At 40.9% G+C, this 19,883-nt stretch overlaps 1 protein-coding gene across 1 annotated transcript in view; it reads right to left on the bottom strand.

The window, feature by feature from the left end:
- The window catches only part of CCDC81 (coiled-coil domain containing 81), a gene marked incomplete at both ends in the record, with an annotated part of 54,310 nt that extends 35,026 nt beyond the window's left edge, over positions 1-19,284 (bottom strand). Inside the window, 8 exons of the mRNA XM_084251120.1 lie at positions 6,272-6,386; positions 7,808-7,926; positions 9,944-10,023; positions 11,909-12,165; positions 13,027-13,180; positions 14,491-14,552; positions 18,463-18,816; positions 19,080-19,284. Of these exons, the coding sequence (XP_084107246.1) occupies positions 6,272-6,386; positions 7,808-7,926; positions 9,944-10,023; positions 11,909-12,165; positions 13,027-13,180; positions 14,491-14,552; positions 18,463-18,816; positions 19,080-19,284 (1,346 nt within the window). The remainder of the gene's footprint in view (positions 1-6,271; positions 6,387-7,807; positions 7,927-9,943; positions 10,024-11,908; positions 12,166-13,026; positions 13,181-14,490; positions 14,553-18,462; positions 18,817-19,079) is intronic.
- Between the last annotated feature and the right edge of the window lie 599 nt (positions 19,285-19,883).

Genomic DNA, 19,883 nt, shown 5'->3' with positions numbered 1-19,883 from the left:
AATGAAATTGAGTCCCTAAAGAGGGAAATAAAAGATGCAGGAGATCAAAGAATTAATGGAGGCGCTAAAGAACTCTAGGAAAAGCAATGAAAGCAGAATAGATGAAATGGAAGAATGAATAAGTACTCTTGAAGACACAGAAATAAAAAGAACTAAAACAGAAAAGGAAGGAGAAGTACGAAGGAAAAAGACCGAAGAAAGACTTCGGGAACTATCTGACTCCATGAGGAAAGGAAATATAAGAGTTATAGGAATCCCAGAAGGAGAGGAGAGAGATGTAGGAACAGAGAAAATATTCAAGGAGATAATTGAAGAGAACTTCCCAAATGCGAAGAAGGAGCTGAAAATTGATATACAAGAAGCAAGAAGAACACCAAACTTCCATGACGGAAGGAAAAATACAGCAAGACACATAATAGTAAATCTTCCAAGAATCAAAGACAAGGAAAAAATAATGAAACTGACAAGAGGGAAGAAACAGATAACATTCAAAGGGAAACCAATCAAACTGACATCAGACTTCTCCGAAGAAACACTAAGGGCAAGGAGAGAGTAGAGGGACATAGTCAACAGACTCCAAGAAAACAGATGCCAACCAAGAATACTCTATCCCGCAAAGCTCTCCTTCTTCTATGAAGAAAGAATAAGGACCTTCCCAGACAAACAGAAACTCTGGAATTTCATTAAAACTAAACCCCCACTCCAAAAAATACTACAAGGAGTCCTAAAGCCAGAACCTCAGAGGGATGAATAACAACAAAAGAAGGCCAAAAAAAGTTATTAAAAGAATAAATAAATAAAATCAAAGGAAAGACAAACACAATGGCAAATACAGATGCTAACATATCAATATTAACTCTAAATATAAATGGACTAAACTCTTCAATAAAAAGACACAGAGTCGCAGGCTGGATTAGAAACAAAACCCAACCTTTTGCTGTCTCCAGGAAACACATTTAGCTGCAAAAGATAAAAATAGACTCAAAGTTAAAGGATGGAAAACAATTCTACAAGCAAATGGACCAAAAAAGAAGGCAGGAACAGCTATACTCATATCAGATAAAACAGATTTCAAACTCAAAAAGATAAAAAGAGACCCCAGTGGCCATTACATTATGATCAAGGGGACAATACTTCAAGAAGAAATAACACTCATTAACATATACTCACCAAACGAAGGAGCACCAAAATATATCAGACAACTGTTGTCCTCTCTGAAGACAGACATCAGAGAAAACACATACGTAGTGGGAGACTTCAACACACCACTATCAACAATGGATAGATCAACAAGACAAAAAATAAGTAAAGAAACTAAAGCTCTAAATAAGGATCTAGAGTGCTTGGGCTTAACAGGAATCTATAGAACACTAAACCCAAAAAAATCTGAGTATACATTTTTGTCAAGCGCACACGGATCATTCTCCAGGATCGATCACATACTGGGGCACAAGACAAACATCAACAGATACACCAAGATTGAAATCATACCAACCATCTTTTCTGACCATGAAGGCATCAAACTAGAAATAAACCATAAAAAGAAGGCAAGTTACTCTCCTACCTCATGGAGACTGAAATCCACACTACTGGAAGTCCACTGGACTAACGAGGAGATCAAAGAAGAAATTAAAATATTCTTTGAATTGAATGACAAGGAGGACACCAATTTCCTAAATGTATGGGATGCAGCAAAAGCAGTAATAAGAGGAAAGTATATATCAATAGATGCTCACATCAAGAAACAAGAAAGAACTCAAAGAAACAACCTAATCTCGAAGCTCAAAGATCTAGAAAAAGAACAACAAAAAAACCCCAAAACCAGTAGAAGAAAAGAAATAATAAAAACCAAAGCAGAAATAAATGAAATTGAAACTAAAAAAACAATCCAAAAGATCAATGAAACCAAGAGCTGGTTCTTCGAAAAAATAAATAAAATAGATAAACCCCTAGCCAGGCTCACAAGGGAAAAAAGGGAGAAAGCACAAATAAACAGGATAATAAATGAAGGAGGAGAAATCACAACGGACACAGCAGAAATCAAAAGAATAATTAATAACTACTATGAACAGTTATATGGAAACAAGTTCAACAATCTAGAGGAGATGGACAAATTCCTACAACTCTACAATCACCCAAAGCTTGATAAAGAAGAAATAGAACACCTAAACAGACCAATTTACAACTAACAAAATTGAAATGGTAATCAAAAACCTCCCCAAAAACAAAAGCCCAGGACCTGATGGATTTACAAATGAATTCTACCAAACATTCAGAGATGAATTGGTGCCTATCCTTCACAAAATCTTCCAAAAAATTGAGAAGGAAGGTATAATACCTAACACGTTCTATGAAGCCAACATTACACTAATACCAACACCGAACAAGGACAACACAAAAAAGGAAAACTACAGGCCAATCTCCCTAATGAACACTGATGCAAAAATCCTCAATAAAATTTTAGCTATCAGAATCCAACAATGTATCCATAAGATAATTCACCACGACCAAGTAGGTTTCATGCCAGGGACACAAGGATGGTTCAACATCTGAAAATCAATCAACATTATCCAACACATCAACAAAAAGAAATATAAAAACCATATGATAATATCAATAGATGCTGAGAAAGCTTTCGACAAAGTGCAACACCCATTCATGATAAAAGCCCTTGAAATTCTTGGGATACAAGGAACATACCTAAACATCATAAAGGCCATATATGACAAGCCAACAGCCAGTATCATTCTAAATGGTGAAAAGCTGAAAGCATTTCCATTAAGATCTGGAACAAGACAAGGATGTCCACTCTCACCACTGCTTTTCAACATAATACTGGAAGTCCTAGCCAGAGCAATAAGACAAGAGAAAGACATACAAGGAATCCAAATAGGAAAAGAAGAAGTCAAACTATCACTATTTGCAGATGATATGATAATCTACATAGGGAACCCAAAAAAACTCCATAGAAAAACTAATTAAACTCATCAATCAGTTCAGCAAAGAGGCAGGATACAAAATCAACATGCAAAAGTCAGAAGCCTTCCTATACACTAACAATAAATCTGAAGAAAAAGAAATGAAAAAAACCATCCCCTTTATTATCGAAACAAAAAAAATCAAATAATTGGGAATAAATCTAACAAAAGAGGTAAAGACTTTTACAAAGGAAACTATAAAACACTGTTAAAAGAAATAGAAGAAGACACAAAGAAATGGAAAGACATCCCCTGCTCATGGATTGGAAGAATAAACATTATTAAAATGGCCATCCTACCAAAAGCAATATACCGATTCAATGCTATTCCAATCAAAATTTCAATGTCATTCTTCAAAGAAATAGAACAATTATTGATGAAATTCATATGGAATCACCAAAAACCCCAAATAGCCAAAGCTCTCCTGAAAAAAAAAAGAAGGGAATGGAGGCATCACACTCCCAGATTTCAAACTATACTACAAAGCCATAATCATCAAAACTGCATGGTATTGGAACAAGAACAGGCACATAGACCAATGGAATTGAATAGAAAATCCAGAAATAAACCCACAGATTTATGGTCAACTAATATTTGACAAAGGAGCAAAGAATATGCATTGGAGCAAAGAAAGTTTGTTCAATAAATGGTGCTGGGAAAACTGGGTCGCTACATGCAACAGAATGAAGCTTGACTACTACCTCACACCATACACAAAAAACAACTCAAAATGGATTAAAGAGCTGGACATAAAACCTGAAACCATAAAATACATAGAAGGAAATATGTGCGAAACACTACGGGATATGCACATCAAAGACATCTTTACAGACACATCACCCAAAGCAGTGATAGTGAAGGCAAAGATAAACAGCTGGGACTACATCAAATTAAAGAGCTTCTGCACAGCAAAAGAGACAATAACAAAACTAAAAGAAACCCCACCAACTGGGAGAACATTTTTGCACACAACACTAATGATAAAGGACTGAGCACAAAAATCTGCAAAGAGCTGATGAGACTCAACAACAACAAAGAAAATAATCCAGTGAAAAAATGGGCAGAAGAGCTAAAAAGAAACTTCTCTGAAGAGGAAATGCAAATGGCCAACAGGCATATGAAAAAATGTTCACCATCACTCGTAATCAGGGAAATGCAAATCAAAACTACCATGAGATACCATCTAACACCAGTGAGAATGGCACATATTAAAAAAACTAGCAACAACAAATGTTGGCGAGGGTGTGGAGAAAAAGGAACTCTCCTGCACTGTTGGTGGGAGTGCAAATTGGTCCAGCCACTATGGAGAGCTGTGTGGAGATCTCTTGACCTACTAAACATAGAGCTTCCATATGATCCAGCAATTCCACTCCTAGGTATTTACCCAAAGGTCACAGAAATATCAACTCCAAAAAGCACCTGCACCCCTATGTTTATAGCAGCACTGTTTACAATAGCTAAGCTTTGGAATCAACCCAAATGCCCCAAAATAGAGGACTGGATCAAGAAGATATGGTACATATACACCATGGAATATTACTCAGCATTCAAAAAAGATAAACACATGCAATTTGCAGCAACATGGATGGCGCTGAAAGGGATCATGCTCAGCGAAATAAACCAGAAAGAAAAAGAAAAATATCGGATGGTCTCACTCATAGCAGGAATCTAGAAAACTTAAATAAGGGACCAGGAAAGTGAATATCTATAAGAAAGTGAAAATCATAATCAACAAACAACTATGAACCAGAGACAGTTTATGAGGGTAGGGGGGCGGGGGGGGGGAGGGATTGGGGTCAAAGGGTTGCAATTGTTTGGGGAATATAAATATAAAAAAATTAAAATAAAAAAATTATTACAATATTTGCTTCAACATGCATGATTATGAAAATAGAATCATTCTGAGAGTAATGTTACCCAGATAATGTTATTGCCTTATTTCATAATGATATTATCAGAATCAACAAACAATAAAACAAAATAAATAAAATAAAATAAAATAAAATAAAATAAAAAGGTTATAACCTTTTATCTATAAAATAAATACGCAAAGGAGGTGTAATGTATAGCATGGTAACTATACTTAATTGTGTATTTGAAAATTGCTAAGAAATAGCTTCTAGATGTTACCACAAAAAAATATTTTATAACCACATAGGGTGATAGATGTTAACCAGACTTATTGTAGGGATCATTCCACAATAAATACAAATATTAAACCATCATGTTGTGTAATTAAACCTAATATGTGTAAATAAATATATATATAATTATATAGGCCAATTGCCTTTCATTCAAAATGTTTTAAGATTTTTTTTTAGTAAAATAAGTTTAATAGAATAAAATAAGAAGCGGTTTTGAAAAAAAAAGGGAAATTTGATGTCTCAAAGGAAAAGGGAAAAAATAGAAATCTTTTGACACATAACAAAAAGACATAGTTATCATAAGTTGTGATTCATTCAAGGAATGTTTGAGAGCCAGCCATGTTAAGCAAAACCACTTTCCTATTTTTGAAAGGCAAATTTTTTCTTTTTTCCTATTTTTTAAGTATTTTTGCTGTAAATATCAAGCTTTGTCACATTATAATATTCTACTCTCTCAGAAGACAATGGAAGTTTTGCTAAATCCACATGGAAAGTTAGATGTTTCCTCCTCTGTCGGTTTTGTTTCCACTCTATTTATGTTACCAACCTTCAATTTATCATTCTGTTTGCCCGGCTTTTCCACTGGATTGTGTGCCCTGATCATCTCTATTATTCCCATCATCTAGCACATAAAACCTAGTCAAGAATACCAGATGGGGCCTCCCCAGTGGCGCAGCGGTTGAGCACTGGGTTGCGAAGCTGCCCGCAGCCTCTGCAGCGCTGGTTCAATCCCCGGCTGCTCCGGAGGGTCCCACATGGCACGCAGACCTCTCCTGCCGCCCACTGCTCCCCTCAGTAGTGTACTTCATCAGTCTGCCTGTTCTGTTCCCCACTCTGGCTCTGGTAAATTCTCTCACCCTCCCGTGCTTCTGACTGCACCCAGTGCTTAGATAGATAGATAGATAGCTAGATAGATAGCTAGCTAGCTAGATAGCTAGCTAGCTAGATAGATAGATAGATAGATAGATAGATAGATAGATAGATAGATAGATAGATAGATAGATAGATAGATATAGATAGATAGATAGATCTTAAATAAAAAAGAATACTGGATGAAGGAATGAATGAACACATTTAAGTTTCCTGCAGCAAGATATTACTCCAAAATATGTTTAGTAAAGTACAGTAGGAAAAATGCCAATGGCTCACCACTCAGGGCTCATTAACTTCTCCTTCTGCTTTGCCTTGTTCTGCGAGTTGACACCTGCCACTCTGGCAGGAGAGAAGACTGCTCTGTCTTTGGGTTCCTCGGGTGAAAAGATTTCTGTAGAATGAATGAAAATGAGTTTCTTTTCAACTTTAAATGGGTGGTTTGTACTGAACACAGGTTTTGTAAACTCAATTTTACCAAGAAAAGTTTCACTTACGATACACGTTTATATCTTTAAAGTGTTGTCCCTTGCCCTACATGGTTTTTTAAAAAATTATTACTATGCAACTTGCCACACACTTCAGAAAATACAAACACATAAGACTTTGTACCAAAAAATCTTTCAATAAATAGAATTGGAGGGGGGAAAAGATACAAGTGTAAAACATAAGCGCTCTCACTTGTGGAGGTCTTACTCTGTGTCAACAGTGCTAAGTGCTTTGCATAAATTGCAACTCAAGAATGATGTAGAACGTCTAAACCCCAAATCAATAGTACAACCTTCCAGGTCTGGCATTTCCAAGAAGTCGCTTCAGGATCCAGTGACAAGAGAAGTGCTCATTGAGGAAATGAGATGTCAAGATGGTTGTCAGAGCACTATGACAGCAAGAAGAAGGGCACTCTAGGCAGGAGAAACAGTGAACAAAGGCACGAGGACAGGGAAGGAAAAAGCATGTTAAAAGAAAATAAGTAGACAATTCTTGCTAAAGAAGGAATCCAGAGGAAACAGTGACAGATGATGTTAAAGAAAGAAAACCTGTGAATACTAAGCGAACAGTTTAGATGTGATCCTGTCGCATCTACTGAATGCAAAACCAGCATTCACAAGCCAGTGTTTACCCACTGATACTTTTCATCTGTCCCAATGAGCATGTTGTGCTGTGACATCGATTAGTTATCAAGATTTAACAATCATGGTTCTCCTAAGTCAGGATTTTGGTTTCTCTTGAAAAATCAGAAAATGTGGTATCACTTCATATTTCCACAAATCAACAATCTGCTGAAGAAAAAGTCCTCAAGAGGTAATCTAGAAACCCCTGGGGATCCCTAGGACCCTTTCAAAATGTCTTTGAGGTTCTACGATTTTCTTCATATGCTTGACCCAAAACATATTTCAGCAGATTAAATGAAGAAAAGATATGAGAATCCAACTATCTCCTATTAAATCAAATCAAAAATGTAAACTACCACATCTTATTTTTCATCAAAATTATTATTTTTGCTAATATGCCTATCTATTATATTACATCCACTCTGCTGCGTGCATTTATGTTACCTGCCTGGACCCAGTGGCCTGCCTTTTGACCCCTTTAAGCAATGAGTCAGCAAAGAGATCATAATCTAAGAGCCTGAGAGTTATAAACTGGTTAAAGCGACATACAAGATTGCAGGAATAGCAGATGTTTCTTAACAGGATAACGTGATTATTCGTGACCTTAACTTTATTTACTTTGGACATAGAAGTTGCTAAGTAATATGGTTAGACTCATAAGCCGTGAAGAGTGACAGAGTGTACCTAGAAACCATCAGCCTACCTCTGGTGTCACCATTGTTTGACTTGTCTTTTAACTTGGACTTTGTTTGTCTATTCTTTCCACCTTCTTCTATTATGGTCTCCATAAGAGGTTTGTTCTCTGCCTCCTTGAACTCGATCCTAGGAAAAAACCAAGATGTTTATCCACTACCCTGGACTTGAATAGGTGATGACAAACTTTCAATTCTGACAAGTAATCAGGCCCACTCACTGATGATGAAATAAGCCCACTTCTCTCAAGGGGGCAAGTGTTTTGATTTACTAACAAAAATCAGAAACTTATTATCTTTGAGGCTAAATCTGGGAACCAACCAAGACCTTCTTCTACTGTGCTAAGGTCTCAACGGCAGTTCACATAGAGAGAAATTGCTCTGGAGGCATGGATGTAAGTTTCTGGTTTGGGTTTCAATGAGTTTGTCTGTCTTTTCTAGTTCTACAACCAGATGCCACAGGGGTGATAGAGTAACATGTGGTTGTTAGGTAACTTAAAGACCAGGAGTCACAGCTGGGCAGACAGAGTAAGTCCAGAAATAACCCCTGCCCTCTTCACTCTCTCCCTGCTTCTCCATCTACTCCCCAGACAAAAGTGAGGGACTTGCATTGGTACTATGGGGGGAGGGGTTGCTGAGTTGGTGTGTGCAGCTGTAGCTCTTCTTTGATCTCAGGTACAGATTTCTGAGTTAGGTTTGAGAGGGAGGAAATTCAAGGGCCCAAACTAAACACAATTGTTTCGAGGATGTGAGTCTTCATGTCCACTGCTAGGCCGTCTGCTCCCTCTCAGTTCCTTGACACTTGGCAATTATTTCGCCCCTGGAGAGTATAAGCCAAAATACATCCTAGAGAACCACCTCACATTTCTTTCTAAAATATGAGCAAAATAAAATTATTTTTAATTCATTGATTTATTTTAAATAAGCTAGGCAACACCATGCAATGGAAAGAACTCTGGAACAGTCAGGAGCCGTGGTTTTATTTGTGGCTTGGCCACTCGGGGGTGGCCAAGCCACAAATAAAACCACGGCTCCACAAATAAAACCACGGCTCCTGACTCCTATTCTCTCATCTGAGTGGCCATTTCTTCTGCAAAATGAGGGGACTGGACTAACAAATCTCTAAGGCACAGTCACACCTTTGCTGCGGTATGTGTCATACAGTCCTTCCAGAAAAGTCTTGTTCCAAATGAGCAAATACTAGAGGATGTTACAGATTCGAGAAACATGACAAAGTAATAGGGTATCTTGTTGTTACTCCCCAAACTTTCTCCATATGAAATGCATCATGGTTAATGGTGCAGAACTAGATTAAGAACATGATGATCACACAGTGAGCGAGCGATGACCAAACTGGAAATAAAATTTGTCTCCTGACTTTTATTCCAGCATTCTTAGTTTTACATCATACTGTTTCACTTGTTAAAAATTATTAAAATTGTAAATTTATATATTTATAATATAGTTGAAATTATAATACATATCACACATGGTTGTAGTGAAGATTAAATACAATAATAAGACAATGCTAACAGTGCTTGGCATCTAGTAAGTGTTCCATATACAATAACTGGTAAGTTGTCATTATTATGATTTTTAATATCATAAACGTTGTCAGGAGCAGGTACCAGTACACACACTGTGCTCTGGGGGTAAAGCTGCCCCCTTTTTCTATCTGTCTTTCTAACCCCTTCAGTGGTCAAAATCAGGTCTCAGACAGGAGGCAGACTAGACTGCAGAAAGGAGCAGCAGCTGGCTCAGAGGAAGTGGTGAAAAGTGGAGTAAAGCCCAGCAGATGAGAGGAATGTTATTAATTTTACAGGGGCAAAGTTGATGGGAAGTAATATTAGAATATATTAAAACTTCCAGGGAGATAAGAGAAGGAATATCTTTAATTCTTTTTGGTTTTTTGCTGGAAATAAAACCTGTCTCCTGACTTTTATACCTTTATTCCAGCATTCTTAGTTTTACATCATGTTGAGCCCTCCTGTGCTCTCTCTCAATGTCTCTCTCTCTCTCTCTCTCTCTCTCACACACACACACACACACACACACACACACACGAATGTGCTAAAAAAAGGTTGAGGTACACTGCACAATTAGACCAAGAGCTGGTGCCAGAAGAGCCTGTGGCGCCAAGCACTGACCTTGGAAACGCCAGCACATTGCTGGGGCACCGCCTGATGTCCCCTTCATGAGATAACACCGAGTCCACAGTGCCGGGTCTCTGGAGGCCAGAGAGAGCAGGGTTACGGGGATGCGGTCCGGGACACAGACTAATCAAAGCACTGGCTCTCTCAGAGGCAAGGCTACCACGGTACTCTCATAATTTTTGTTTAAAATTAGTGCTTAAAGTCCAGAGCTAAAATCCAATGAATAATGATCTGACTTATCAAAATAGTCACCAAGCAATTCCATCGATGCTGCTTTTTCTCAAACCATTTCCTCTTTGGAAATTGCCTCAGAGTTCATGACTCTTTTAAACATCTTTAAGAGTGAACTTCTTGATAACTGCCAGGAAAATGAACAAACTGGCCAGTTGCACTCTTGACCCAAATGGGCCTATAGAATTGGACAGTTAAGAGAAGGGCTTTGCAGTCCAGTGGATTCATGTTAAATCCCCCAAACCACTAACAGCTATGTAGCCGTAGACCTTAGGTATTCGAAACAGTAACAGGATCCAATTTAAGGAATTTGTATGAGGTACTTTTTATAAATGGCCAGAACATCATAAGCATTCAACAAATGAGCAGCTGTTATAATTATCATAACAGCATATAATAATCACATTATTATACACTAATATAGACATATAAAATTATTATTTGGGGATTAAGAGATGTCCTACAGAAAGCTTTGAAGGGAATGAGGTTTTAAAGGTATTTTGAGCAAAAGCAGCAGCACTGAAACAAGCACAGACCTTCCCAAGAGGACTCTTCCATGGGACAGCATTCAAGTTCAAACACAGGGACATTTGGGGAGGAAACAATCACTCCCAATACTTTACAGCAGCTTCCCCAAAATGTGTTTTATAGATGCTATGTGTGTTGGATTAACCTAAAGTTCCATGATTAAGTAGATTCAGATAGTTGAAGAGGTTTTTTGCAGTCAGACTTATCTGGTCCTTTAAAAGGCCCGTGTGCTTGGTGCCTCAGTGTCTGCAGCATCGTGATACGGGCAGCAGCTCTTTATCTGCTTTGGCCTTCTGTGTGAGGCCAGGTTGGGGAAAAAACACTAGAGCTTACATTACGCACAATTCCATCTCCTCAGCCCCCATCCCAGAATTGCACGAAAGCAGAAACTAGTGTAGAACTAGACCATATTTATAATCTTTGCATGCATTGGACCTCATTGTTTTTTCTCAAAAAGCAAGGCTGTGTTCTCTGGGACACAGAATTATATAATACTCCCTGATAATCCAGTTAATTCATAGAACAGCTTTGTAATTCCCAGAAGTGCCTATTTAAGGCACATTATGGATTCAGTTGGTCTTGTGAGTAGACTAATTGCTTCCTTAAACTCTGCTCTAGCAAATTTAGCATGAAGTTCTATCTGCTACAAGGGTCAACAATGATGGGTCTATATGAAATTTCTTCTCCAACATGGCAAATTAAAAGCTAAAGATACATTTCCTTGGCTTGAATTGTGGGACTTCCATTTTTCTGAAAAACAATTATAAACATCAAAAAAGACTGGAAAATCTGGGCTTGAATTCCAGGTCTACCACTTACCAGCACACTGACTTCAGGCTTCCCACATAACCTCACTGAGCCCCCATTTTTCTCATGATAATGTTGGTTTTATAATGCTTTGGAATGCAAATAAAATAATATATACAAGAGAACTTTAAACTCTAAAGTTATTATAAAACATTCAGAATGAAATTTTATTACTATTGATATTCTTTCAGTTGGCATGAGTTAAAAACTTAAAGAAACTTTCTCCTTTTAACCCTTTTTGCCAGAGCTAATAATCTACAAGCAAGCATTTCTTTGAATTGGGGTAACTGCCATTTAACATACGTCAACCTGAATTTCCCTTAATGATAACACATGTACAAGATGATTCAGAGCTAACATTGAGAGAGGGGTAGAAGGAAAACATGAATTTACATTTGCTAGGACATCCACCAAAGCCCCACTTCCATCCATGGTACAAAGGAAGTCCTTAAAAAATCTCATCTTCACTTTGTCATCTTTGATAACAAGGACCCCAATTCCTTTGAACACAAACTCCACATGTTGTTTGATGGAAATGGATCGTGATAAAAAAAGCAACGTCTCCTTCACACATCCTTCCACCGTATCCCTGTTGTAGGGACCTTCCAGGGATAGCACGACAAAATTAAGTGGAACAACTGGGATATCACCTAGAGGAGAAAAAGACAGCTGGGGTTGGGAAAAGGAAGTGACATATCGAACACACAAAGAATTGTCTGATTCTTGCTTACTACTAAAAAATAGAATTAACCTTGGGGAAGATTTTACTTGTACCCAGTGTAACATCCCAACAGACAACTACCACAATTAGTTGTCAACAGATATTAATCAGGACCATTTTCTCTAACAGTGTCATGCTCTTTGCTTAAAATTAGAACAATTAGCTTTCTAAACAATACGGCACACAAGCTTTTGATTTTCTCTTCAAGACAAAATAATAACTCTGGGTTATTTCTGATGTTTTCCTGCCCTTTCCATTCAGGACCTGCTGCAGCGAGATTTGATTATCTCCTTCAGTCATCCTACTATTCTTAAATGATTATAAATATCTACAAATGAACAATACATTTTTATGGACTTATTAGCCTAATTTTTTAAATTTTTATCATTCAAGTTAGGTAATAGAAACAGTTTGTAATCTTTGTCATAGTTAATACTGACTGTAATTCTCTCAACCAGAGACCCACTGTGCTTGCTCTTATGTATAACCACTTTTAATTTCATAGGGTCTGAAATAAGGATAAAGTGTGTACAACTCTATGATGTGGCATTTACATAAATTTGCATCAGGCCTTCTCACACCTGTTAATTACTGATGTTTCAAATGACCTACAGGAAGTCTGCTTGCTAGTTCCCTGTTGTGGCCCCTCTCCCCACCAAAGGTACCAAGTAAAAAGTGAGCTCTTCGAATTAGAAGTCAATAAAGTAGCAATTGGCAAGTCTTGCTCTTTCATTTTCATTCCCATGCCAGTTAACCTTTCAGAAAAGCCATAAACATTTAAAATATTTACCAGGAATAAATACTTTGTTCTGTTTGAGTCCATGCTTCTGTACTAACTTCTCTGTCAAGACGAACATGGGTCTCTGAATTAGAATAAGCTTGTTCCCTATCTCAAGCTTTTGTCTCATCAAAGTAAAAGTTCCAAATCCTGGAATCTGAACCCCCTGAAGAAAAAAGAAGTGGGGGAGGAGGGAAGAACAACAAACATGATTCACTGAAGGGGTGGGAAAAAAATCCTTAGTACCATTATCCAAAAATGTGACGAGAATAAGCTTAGGTCTTAAAAATTCAATGATCTCTTTCATCCCTTACAGACATAACATTTTATGACTGCTTTCAGATAAGTTTAATATAACATGTATCAATCCACATACTGACAGCAGATCCCATATCTTTGCATATCATTCAAAGGTTAGGAGGACTAAGAATACTGGCATGGATCCCACAGCTGCCTTTAATCTTCATCTGACATCACTTTTGTAAATTGTGTGATGCTTTAAGTTATGGGCCGTTAAAGGATGGACACCTAAAGGAGTATCTCTGCTTTCTCATTCCTCCTTCTAGATTTGATATCTCTCCCTTAAAATTAGGTCAGCATCCAAGGCACATGCTGCAGTTTGAAGATCTTCACTGCTTGGTAGAAGCAAATGCTTTGGCTCTCAAACTGAGTCTCTGTTTCCCTGTAAATATCATATACCAACACTTACAAACTCAAATGCCAATGGGGGCCAAGAAAGAATGCAAGGAAGTAAGGGGTAGCCAACCAGAGAACACGGTAGCCAGAGCACGCACGCCCCATCTAAAGGAGAGCCTTTGTCAACTCCAGTCAAGTGTCACCACACAGGAATGGAAAAGTGGTATTGTAAAATATGCTTTTCCCCCCAAGAAAAGAGAAAATTCAAAATTTTTAAATGTTGATGATAAATTCAAACTATCAGACCAAACAAAATAAGTTTGAAGGATGTATTCAGCCCAAGGGCTGTCACATTGGCACTTCAGAGTATGGCATAGGAGTTCCACAACCTCCTAACTTCCCAAATCTCTGTTTAGTTCTATGGCATCTAAACTTGAGAATTAACAGGGCTGGACAAAGTCTGTAATTTTTGTCAAGGTGAGTTCACTTCCTGTCTTAACTATATTTCCATTAGAATCCAGTCCCAACAAAGAAGCAGGTAAGAAGCACTGAATTCTCCTGTACTGCACCAGGAACATCAGATCACACACCACCCACTTCCCCTACGCACACCCAGGTTGATCGATGATACACTTCATGTCACCAAACAGCAGAACTTAAATTCGTTATTTAAAGATGATCTACTAAGAACAGTCCTCAGTATGAGCATCACAAAACTCTAGGACTGTAAATTAAACTGGGTAGCTCTAAAGTCTGCTATCCTTCTCCCAGAAAAATGGTAAGAACTAAGAAGGAAAGATCCTTAAGACTCCCTCATTGGAACTGAAATATAAATCCTACCTTGTTTAGGTACAGCTGTCGTTGCACGAATTCTGCCACAAAGCCCCAGATAGTCGAGACATCTGAAATTCAAAGGAAACCAAAAATAATTTATCTAAAGACTCATGCGATAGTAGCTAGTGCTAATAAATAAAAATGTAACTGTGACATGCATAATCAGTACTCAGCAATAAAAAAAAAGAGAAATTCTTTACATCTGTGACAACATGAATGGAACTGGACAGGATAATGCTGAAAAAAGTAGATCAAGAGAGAGACAAATATCAGAGGGTTTCACTTATATGTGGAATATAGAGAAACAAACTAAAGGGTCAGCCAAAATCAAAATAACAAACCCAAAAATCTGTCTGTAAAATTAAGGCTCCCGTGGGGAAGGGGATTGTAGAAAGCAAAGTGTGGAGGACTATGGGTGCTTTTATGGTGGGTTACGTGTGGTGACAATAAAAAAATTAATAATAAAAGCCAGCCCTCAATTAATTTAGAATTAACATAAGGTAAGATCATTCCGAGAGTACATTTTTCTGGTAATTACAGCTTACCTGTTTTAAATTCCAAAAATATGACTGAAAATAATAACACACTTTAGGAGAACTATTTTCTAAAATAAAAGGAATGCTGCCACTTTTCCCTTTATTATATAAATAGTGTTAATCAAGAATAATCATAATGACCCATTCAACCAGCATTTAAGTGTCTAATCTCTGTCAACTGATTGATACAAACTTTCATTTTTATACCATTCTAGAACACAGGAATAAGGTCAAGTGTCACTAAGGTATGAAAGGCTGTTGTCTGCACACTATTTTGCTTAATTCTTTTTTTTAAAGATTTACTTATGCATACAAGTATCAGGGTACAGGCCAGAAGCGTGGGAGGGTGAGAGGACTCACCAGAGGCAGAGCAGGGAGTAGAACAGGCATATCTACTGAAACACACTGCTGAGGGGAGCAGCGGGCGAAACAGGAGAGGTCTGCTGTGCCAAGTGGGTAGCTCCCTGGCCGGCTGGGGATCGAACTCTTGCTGTAGAGGCTGCGGATATCTTAACAGTGTTGTGCTTTACCTCTTGTGCCACCAGGGAGGCCCTATTTTGCTTAATTCTTGACTCTCACTTGACACTGTTAAGACTACCAGCTGTCACTTCTCAAGACAAAGCATACTCTAACGCATAAGACTAATGCACAAGACTTCTCTCTGCACTTGTGCTCCACAAGCTAACTCCCCAGTCCTAATTCACTGCTTCTGATCTGCTGTGTTCTTGTATATTGTTTCAACAAATATACTAATAGTATATCTGGAAAAAAAAAATATCTCATAAAGCAGACCTTTGGATAAGGGACCAAAGGCCTTTACTTTGAATTGTTGTATAGACTTGACACTATCTGCTTTGAGCCATTGAGGGAAGCTTTCTGTGTTCATTTTCTTGCTCTGAGCTACATTTAAAAAAAAAAAAAAAAAAACCCGTGGTAGAAAAATAAGCAATTTCCAATAACTGAAATGTCATTGTGTGCGATGAAAGTATACTCTAGGTACAACTAATATTAAGAAATACAGAAAATTATATGTGTTGACTTCTCCACTCCAAATTTAATCATGTATTAAAGATACTTTCCAAAGAGGAACTCTGCAAATCAAAAGGTTGTGTTTTAATTCTCAAAGTTAAAGCTCAAGAAGAGTGATATTTGGGGGCCCATTGGTGGCGCAAGTGGTTAAGACACAGCACTATGAAACTATCCGCAGCCACTGCAGCAAGAGTTTGATCCCTGGCCAGGGAGGTGACCCACAGGTGCAGCAGACCTCTCCTGTCTCCCCGCTGCTCCCTTCAGGAGTGGATTTCAGTACATCTGCCAGTTCTGCTCCCCACTCTGTCTCTGGTGAATCCTCTCACCACCACCACCCCCCACATGTCTGGTCTGCACCCCAGTTCTTGTATGCATAAATAAATAAATCTTTAAAAAAAAAGATAAGCTCCCTGATTTTACTTATCTTCTAAAATTAAAATACTGATATACAAACAGAACAGAATATTACAGTGATTTGAACAAAGAAACATCTCCAGAGAACAGTGCAGTAGAGAGATTAATGTTCTATGTGTTGAAGACCAGCCTTCCTGCCGCCACAGATAGCTGCCTCTGAAGGTTTCAACAGTTTTACCCAGGTCACATCTGTAAAATCATTGGTGAGATGTTCCACATATTACAATTACAAAATATTAAACTTTGGTAAAACATACAGAAACACAGGGAATTAACCAATGAAAAGTTCACTTCTGGTTTGGCTGAGCTTGGGAGTTCATCCTCGTCTCTACAATGGCTCATTTGTAAAAAGTTAATAAACAGTCATTTGACATCAATTTCTGTCACTCAGCTAACAAGGACCTTGCAAAAGGCACCGAGGGTCTCACTGTCAATCAATTCAATGCACACCTCTATGGCCCCTTGGGGGGCGTGACCTCTGCCTTCTTCCATGAAGCTCCTTTCCTGCAGGTTTTGTGACATGATTTCCCCTGGGCTGTCATCCTAACTCTCCAGTCATTTACTATCAGTCTCTTCCGCAGGTTTATCTTCTCAACCCAGTCATTAGAGGTTGGGGTTTTTCAAAGTATGGCCGGAGCCCTTCTCTAGTCTTTCTGTTCCCACTCTTAAGCCATCACAACTATGTCCAGGGCTTTAATGACAACTTTAATTCTGACGACTCCTAAAATAGTATTCAGAAGTTGGGCGGGAGGGCCCGCTCCCCCTCCATATCCAGCCCATCACCGTGATCTGTAGATCTGACATCCAAAGCAGTCTTTCAGTCTGTCACTTCCATTTTTACTCTACCAATTTAGACCAAGCTACCATGCATTTGCACTTCTGGCCTTCCAATTCACTGTCCGCGTTGGAATCGCAGCAATCTTTTTAAGACACAAGCCTTTAGCCCCACTCAAAACACTTGGCCTCCCATCAGATTTCACATAAAAGGCCGACATGCTTAATGTGATTTACAGGACCTTGCATAACACTGAGGCTTCCTTTTCTCTCTCTTAGAGCATGCTTCCTCCCCCACCCTTGCCAAGTCACAAAACAGTCACCTGAACTTCCACTATCTCAACCACAGCACCCTCAAGTCTGAGCTTTTACTCTTGTTATTCCCTCTGCCTGGAACACGCTTGCCTTCCCGCTGACACTTCCTTGGTCATATTTAATCAATTGGAATTTTTATTGACTTTTGTGATTGTTTGATACACATAACTTCCGTGCTAGATTGTAAATGCAAAGATTTTTGCTCACAATCAGTTCTCTAGTGCCCAGTACATAGTAATTCCTCAAATTTATTTGAATGAATGATATCCATATAAATATGGAAAATATTTTTTTAACTTATAAAGTTATAAAAACAAGAAAAAAATAGTAGCGATGCAGGGGTGGAGGGCAGAAAAAGTGTCTATCCCTATTTTTTTAATCTCCTAAAATCATTTTGTTAAGGCCTAAGCAACAGCCGTGGTTACAAGGACTTGATGGTAACAATAGTTTCATTGCTGGAGCATGACCCTTCCCCAGGGCTCAAGGTCACAGATAGATCTGAGTGTCACCCTGGGGCGGCCTTTCTGAGACGTTCCGCTTTCTAACCAAGCCCGCTAAGTTCTCTGGAAGAAACTTCCAGGTCCTCTTCTGCACACCTGCCCGGTTCTTGTTACGATCATCCCTTTCTTAACACGGAACCCATGAGGCAGGGTAGGTCTCTGCTGGACCTCTGAGGAGTGCTTTAGGCTGGTGGCTTCCAGGTAGCAGCACAGAGCACCTGGTGCTCCCCCCAGGCAAGCACGGCCTTGGCTGCCCCCCCCCCCCTCATGGACGCAGACGGCGGGGAATCCGGGGCGTCCAGCCAGCCCAGGCCCAGCAACCCCAGGCCCGCCGCAGGGCAGGGCAGCCGTCCTCCCCCGGCCTCGGTGGGCGCGGCCAGCCCGCAGCCCCGTCCAGCCCGGCCGCTTACCCTCCTGGCTCAGCGAGGGCAGCGCGGACAGCAGCCGGCCGCCCGCGTCCGGCCGCGCGGGGAGAGCGGGGTCCAGCATGTCCGGCCGGGGCGCGCGGGTCCCCGCGGCTCCTTCCCGGTTGCGCGCGGGGCCGGCCCGGCGGGGACAGCCGCCCTCCGGGTGCGCGGGCGCTGGGGCTCCGGGCGCGCCTTCGAGGCACACACTCGCACACCTGGATTTTTTTTTCTTCCCTAAACTCTCTGCCTGGCCGTCCCCGAGCCAGACGGCTGTCCCTGCAGCCTCCACGGCCCGGCCCCAGTGTCGGGGAGGGGGCGCGGCCTGCGGGGGGCCGGCGCCGGGGACGCGCTGCGTTGCTAGGAGCCGCAAAGGCTGGCCTCGTTGCTAGGGAGTCACAGTGGGGCTCGGCCCCGCCCGGACTATGTGGGCCCCCGGGTCGTGAAGGTTCCTCCGGAGCGCTAGGCCGTGAGGAGGAAAACGGCCGAGTGTTTCCACCGTGCGTTCTCCTGCGCGCCGGGCCCCAGCAGGAGGAGGCCTGAGGGTCAGCTCCCCGGACCAGCACCCTGCCCAGCACCCCTCACCAGCACCCCGCACCAGCACCCCGCACAACACCCCGCACCAGCACCCCGCACCAGCACCCCGCACCAGCGCCCCACGCCAGCGCCCCGCACCAGCGCCCGCACAGCACCCCGCACAGCACCCCGCACAGCACTCCGCACAGCACCCCGCACAGCACCCCGCACCAGCGCCCCACGCCAGCACCCCGCGCCAGCATCCCACACAGCACCCCGCACAGCACCCCGCACCAGCACCCTGCACAGCATCCCGTACCAGCACCCCGCACCAACACCCGCACAGCACCCCGCACCAGCACCCGGCGCCAACACCCCGCGCCAGCACCCCGCACAGCACTCCGCACCAGCACCCCGCACAGCACCCCGTACCAGCGCCCCGCACCAGCGCCCCGCACCAGCGCCCCTCACCAGCGCCCCGCGCCAGACTGGGAACCGCCGGCCCTCAGCAATGGGCCTCCAGGCTCCGGAGTTCAAGGGTTTGCATTTGATGGAATTTGTTTCTCTGGTGTGGTGTTTCCCGCTCCCTGCCCAAGGAAAGGAGTGTTCCAGCCACAGTCATTTCTTCCCCAGCTTCCCTGCACCCTCCGCAGACCCCATCCTGCCAATGTTCTTCACACCCCCCTGTCTGGAGAGAATGAATTTTCTTTCACAAAGTGAACCCACCTGTGCAAGCTCTTGCAGGTCAAGAAACAGGACTCTGTGAGTAGCGCAGTAACCCCTCAGGGACCCTCCAGGCACCATCCCAACAATGTGTTAGATTTTCCTGTGCTGGAACTTCTGCAGTCATGCAGCGAGTGTTACTGTGTGTGACTCTGTTACTAAATGTTTGTGAAATTCCTCCGTGGATC

This window comes from Talpa europaea (genome assembly GCF_964194135.1).
Source record: "Talpa europaea genome assembly, chromosome: 1".
In the NCBI taxonomy this organism is placed as follows: Eukaryota; Metazoa; Chordata; class Mammalia; order Eulipotyphla; family Talpidae; genus Talpa; species Talpa europaea.
Note: the sequence above shows the minus strand (reverse complement) of the source record. Positions and strands in the feature narration are given on the sequence as shown.